This window comes from Homarus americanus, unplaced genomic scaffold, assembly GCF_018991925.1.
Source record: "Homarus americanus isolate GMGI-L3 unplaced genomic scaffold, GMGI_Hamer_2.0 scaffold936, whole genome shotgun sequence".
In the NCBI taxonomy this organism is placed as follows: Eukaryota; Metazoa; Arthropoda; class Malacostraca; order Decapoda; family Nephropidae; genus Homarus; species Homarus americanus.
The window spans coordinates 643,330-649,329 of NW_024755520.1; the positions used below are offsets into that span (position 1 = coordinate 643,330).

Here is a 6,000-nt window from a genome sequence, read left to right on the forward strand (position 1 = left end):
ACACCTTGGTGTAGCATCATTAGTGTTAATGTCTCTCACTTATTATGACACTCATAGCTTTACAGTAACGTATAATGGAGTAAATAGTTCATATAAAAATAATCTCACATTTGACTAGAGGCAAGTAACAGGTTTATCAGCATAGCTGTATACAAGCTTCATACATTTCTAGATTAATGTAATGATAATTAGAATACAAGGTGTCATTTTTCTGGTACTGTATCTCAACTCTGCTGCACATACAGCATATTGAGCAACTAAATTCAAATCTTCTGCCTGACTTGCCTCCCACAGATCCAGGACCTGGTCTCCAACACCAACTATACCCTCCGGGTGGCAGGTGTAACGGGAGCGGGTTTGGGCGCCTACACCACTGTCTACGTGTATATCAGAGCCACGCTGGTGGGCTCACCCCACATCTCCACAGAATGTAAGTTGCCAAATAAAAATATTACAACTACTCTGGTGTCAAAGCTGCTCCTCTGGTTAACACGTGCTGACTGTCATCTTATTAAGAGGATTCAGAAATTAGGAGTCGCCTGAAGATTAACCTCCTCGCGCTTATTTTAATATAAAATTCGGTTCGTTACTGTTTGTCAAGCTAAATTTGAATAGTTCTTTGGATGATCTTTTCTTGTAGAATATATTTGCCACAGCAACTCATTGTAAAAAATTTTTATCAACTGAACTTATTGAACCAAAAGAGGGACTCCAAAACATATAGGTACAATATGTATTTTTAATAAGAAAATAGCACATCGTGACAGTTGTTTGTTTTCCTATAATTTATATCAGAAATACTGTACTTACAAAACTTACATTCCTGAGGCTGTCTATTAAGTCCATTTGCTTATAAGTCCAACTTTACTTTTGCAGATACCAACCATATGATAAAAAATGAGAAAACAAATAAATGAAGGATATAACAGTACAGTACAGTTATACTCCAATAATATATACAGTACATCTCACCAGCCTTTAACAGTATTTTATATATAAATAGTTTATATTAATTTTGTAAACGGCTGTGCTTAGGACTCGTGGCTTGAGCAGTCAGTTAAACATATGGACAGTTTGTAAGTATTATTTTGGTAAATGAAGGAGCATCTATTGTTTGAGATTTTGAAAAAAAATAAAAACTTTCAAGATTTTGGCTGAAACAACAAGGTTTATGCCTTACAGTAGTAATCTTTGGGTAGAAAAATCTCTTCCCTTGGAATTGGAGATTAATGTGTTTAACTACTGTACTTTAAAACATCCAAAATAACAAAGTAAAACTTCAAAGAGTGCCATCGAAAAATCATAGGTGGCTTGTAATTTGCATTGTAAAATTTATTAAAATTTGCCAAGTCATATGAACAAAAAATTACCCAAATATCTAAGCTTTTTCTTCACATCCTTAATCAGCATGTCTAGGAGTACGTGCAGTACTAAAGATAACCTTTTTAAACATATTGAAACAATTAAATGAAAATTTGAGTTTTGTGATCTTTGGAAATACTATTAAATTTACCCAGATAATGATGATCATAAGAAAATGGGCTACTTTACGATATACGTATGTACAGTATATAACTAAATTCGATAAGTGGATTTCAGCAGTAAAACTTTTAATAAAATACTATTTTCTAGTACTAAATTATGAATAGCTGTACAATATTATATTACAGTACAGTAAATAATAGTATATAATTAATATATATACAATATATTTCATGTAGATCCACAGTGAAAACGTGGATAAGATAAATCTTGATAAAATCACACGGGAAAAGGGAAACAACGGAGCACCTTAGCTTTCGTCTTTATTCAAGACATCTTCAGTTGCCTCTGAAAATGTCTTGAATAAAGACGAAAGCTAAGGTGCTCCGTTGTTTCCCTTTTCCCGTGTGATTTTATCAAGAATACAAAATATATATATATATATATATATATATATATATATATATATATATATATATATATATATATATATATATATATATATATATATATATATATATCCAGAACCACTGAACCAATGAAGTTTAAGTCTTCACTTATACAAGGTATGTTGGACCATAAAAAATATATGACAGCTAAGAATCTTTCAAACCTGAGGATTTTCAAACTTTAAGTAAGTAAGGATTTTTTTTTTTCAAAGTGCCGGAACTGACATACTCCAGATAAAACTGAAGACCATGTTGAGTTTTCTTTCACTTGACTTTGCATATAATTATTATTTTTCTTTTGTATACTTAATGATTTAATTTACTAAAACTTGTGTTGTATATGTGTGGTCGCAGTCATAGTAATCAGCGGGGTGTCCCTTCTGGCGGCAATGACGTGTGTAGTGGTGGTAGTGCTGTGCCTCAGGATGGTCCGCCTCAGACAGACTTCTGCTGCTGCTACCTTCCAGGTTAGTTGCTTTTCTTACCCTCCTGCTGCTGCTCCTCCTCCTCTTTGCTTATGGCATTTAAACCAAGTACTGTACATGGTTTTGCAACATTACTAAATGAGTGGTGTGTTATAATATGCACAGTGTGTATACTTTGCATTGTTCTGAGTGCTAAGTAATAGAGAGTTGTTTCTACAGTTTACCAGGTAAGATAACCTCATAGACGCTTCCGCCATTAATCAAAAAGAAGGAAAAACAGCTTTTAAACGACCTGTATCTGATAACAATAAGCAAAATAAGAATTTTGGCTTCAGCCTTCAGTGTATGAACTCAACAGGAAAATGCGGAAATGTATGGAATTTGATGTCCCACAACCTTTCAGGGTAATGGGACTTGTCGCATGGTATACGCCAATGGGGTGAAGGCCCTAGGCAGGGATCATGGCACGGAAGTAAATAATTACAAGCCCATGTTAGCCTCCCTGCCGCCTGCCACCCAAAACCACCACCTTGACACTAAGGTGAGGAGGAGGCTTGAAACTGCTGGTGGATGAGAGCGCATGAGTTTTCAAGGTTGTTTGTACGCTTTATAATCTTTTAAAAAAAATTTTATCTCTAAGAATAACGATAAAATCATCTGGGACAGATGAGTTGTATTGAACATAGTAATTTGATTTATCCTGGACAAACTGAGGACTTTGCCTTCATTTTTTTTCAGGGAGGTCCAGGGTCACGTGATGATGGCGTTGTGACTAATTGCCTTCTTGATGCTAATCTTGTTCGGATAAACGAGGTAATGACCTCTGAACATAATTTAGTTTTCCCTGTATAATGCAAATCATGTATAAATGCATATACTGTACTTTTGTTCTAATGTGCCAACTCGTTCACACTGATGTGTGATATCTCTGTCTTACCTTTCAGGCTGATGTGCCAAATGAAAATGTGGAGCCCCTGCGTGATCACGTTACGCCTAAAAACGTAGAGGACAGCTTAGATGACATAGATGATGACGATGATGCTTCCAGCAGATTACTGCAGAACGTCTCCACAGCAGAACCTGTATTTTCTAGTTTAAAGGACCTCGATCCAAAATCCATATGTGAATCCACTCAGGTTGATCCTAACTCCCCAAAAGACGGTGCAGGGGCAGCACCGGCCATTGTATCCTAAAACTTGCACTAGCCTTAATTCACGGGTGAAGGCACGGGTTTAGAGAGTAGTTTGGGCCTAAATGCCCTTCCATAAGAGGAAAAATGCTGGTTTTACATCTTATGATACATCTTTTAGTGTGTCATAGCAAGGCCTAACTGAAGCCAGTCAGGTGAGAGTGTAGGTACGGGTTCTGAGGGTAATTTGGGCCCCACCACCCTACCACAGGTATGAACATTCACTGGCCAGGTGCCAGAAGGAAAGTGCACGTGTAGTTTAAGCCTAGAAATACTGTTACAATAAGGATATAATACCACTGACACATCACAGATGGAGATGCAGATTTTGAATTTGACTTGTCCCCCTCTTTGATAACTCATAAATCTACCAGGTATTTGATTACCAAGATTAATTTTAATGTTTACAATGCATACATAAAGCTACATTGTATAAAGGTAAATATCAGTGTATCAGAGCTGTTATTTATGACCTGCAGTTTAACATGGTTAGCTTGGGCATTCCCTGGCTTTATTTTCCTATGTTTACAACAAGTTTCAACAGGGTTTTCTTTTATCACAGTAAATTCCAATAGTTACAAAAAGACGGGGACTTGGTTCTTCATTCAATATCTTTGGGTTGTATTTAGCTTCATCACCTCAAGTAGATAAGTTTTACATTTATACTTAAAGATAATTTTTACAAGTAATGTTGATTACTGAGGAGTTTAAGGGTCACTGCTGAACAAAATCACTTGTTATTAGTTTAAGATTATGGCTGCATAATAAGGCTCTACCACTATCATGTATAAAAGTATTGGATATATGATCTTTGATTTAATTTACCATAATTTGCTGCTTCAGTACCGAAAAAAGAGTTTTGTTGAACTTTGATGCTATGTGTTTTACAGTACGGTATACTGTTTATGAGTTATGTGCCTTGTACCCACTAGATATCTGCCATCATGTGCACAGATATGTGTGTCTCACTTTTTCTGAAATTTATAACTTGTTTTCACTAAAAGAAAATTAAAAACCAGCAAACTAGGAAACCCAAACGATCTTTTTATATTACTTTTTGTATTTATGTATTTGCATAGTTTTCATGTGTGTTAATTAACAAAGAAATTCAAGTATTACTGAGGCCTGCTGTTATCAATATCTGATCTGTCAGTGATGTATATTCAATTTTTAGTAATAAATAGAAAAAAGCGATGTTTGGGAACATCGCTTCCTCGAGGCGGTATGCCAAGAAGCTGATGCATGTTGAAATAAGCCAACTTATCACCGAGTGTATGCTCGTAGACATAAATATTTTTAGAGTACAGTATTGTAAAACTCTTTCAAGTTAGGTACTGAACAGCGTTATGTTGTCATAACTTGTGTCGTTGTTATACTGTACAGTACTTCCAAAAGTGTTTAAAAATATATTAAAGAGACTCATATTGATGTACAGCACAAAAATAGAATAGACGATATTTTGCTATCATAAGTTTCTGCATAATAATTTGTGTAAGATATTATATTTCCCCAAAAATTTGGAACTTCTCCCTGTTTTGACCCTTAAGCAGATCATTTTCTGTATTATTTGATACAGTACAGTACTTCTTTTTAGGCTTAAGTTTCCTGTAAATTATTGAACAGTAAAAATTTGTAATGAATCGTAAAATTTTGTCAAGTAGTATGAATCTGTTCAGTGTTAATGGAGCGACTCATCCCTCAGCAGTCATTACACTGTAGACTTTAAATAGAAATATTGGTAATGACAGGGCATAAAATCAAGGACTTTTCAGGGTGAAATGAGAGAACTGTTTATATATATATATATATATATATATATATATATATATATATATATATATATATATATATATATATATATATATATATATATATATATATATATATATATATATATATATATATATATATAGAATCTTGTTAACATGTAGCCTCCTAGTGTATAAAGGTGACTCAGGAATGCCATGTCATTTAAAATGCATTTGAGGTGATATGTTTGTTTACATTTTGTCTGATAAAATAAATTTGAATAATGGTTAAGATTACATTAGTCTCACACGCTGTTGAGGCGTTGGGGGCCAGGGAAGGGCGCATCTCCCACCCACAGCTGCAAATTGTCAGCTTCACACAAGGTAAATTATCACATTACACCAAATACAAGTGATAACTTAAGACGTGCCCCTAGCTGAGTGACACCACCGATGATAACAGACAGCACAAACAGCAGAGGGAGATTACAACACTGTGATAAACTACATGTGTTTTGTTCATTATTGATATTAAGAATAATATACAGTAATAGAGATATTATGGGTAGGGTGGGGGGTTGGGATGGGGCATATTGTTTATTCTAACTAATAACAGTTTACAAATACTGTATGTTTATAATGTAGTCTTTTTAACACAAGACACTAAGTGGGAAAACCCAATTGGTGATGAATTAAAAAAGAAAAAG

At 34.6% G+C, this 6,000-nt stretch overlaps 1 protein-coding gene across 7 annotated transcripts in view; it reads left to right on the forward strand.

Moving 5' to 3' along the window:
• The window catches only part of LOC121856556 (protogenin B-like), a 228,077-nt gene extending 222,322 nt beyond the window's left edge, over positions 1-5,755 (forward strand). For 6 of the 7 annotated variants that reach the window (XM_042352165.1, XM_042352164.1, XM_042352163.1 and 3 more), the window contains 5 exons: positions 295-430; positions 2,286-2,398; positions 2,760-2,897; positions 3,095-3,169; positions 3,301-5,755. In XM_042352165.1, coding sequence (XP_042208099.1) covers positions 295-430; positions 2,286-2,398; positions 2,760-2,897; positions 3,095-3,169; positions 3,301-3,549 — 711 coding nt within the window. In that variant the 3' untranslated portion in view covers positions 3,550-5,755. The remainder of the gene's footprint in view (positions 1-294; positions 431-2,285; positions 2,399-2,759; positions 2,898-3,094; positions 3,170-3,300) is intronic. The other variant, XM_042352166.1, reaches the window with a different exon arrangement.
• Positions 5,756-6,000: the final 245 nt, after the last annotated feature.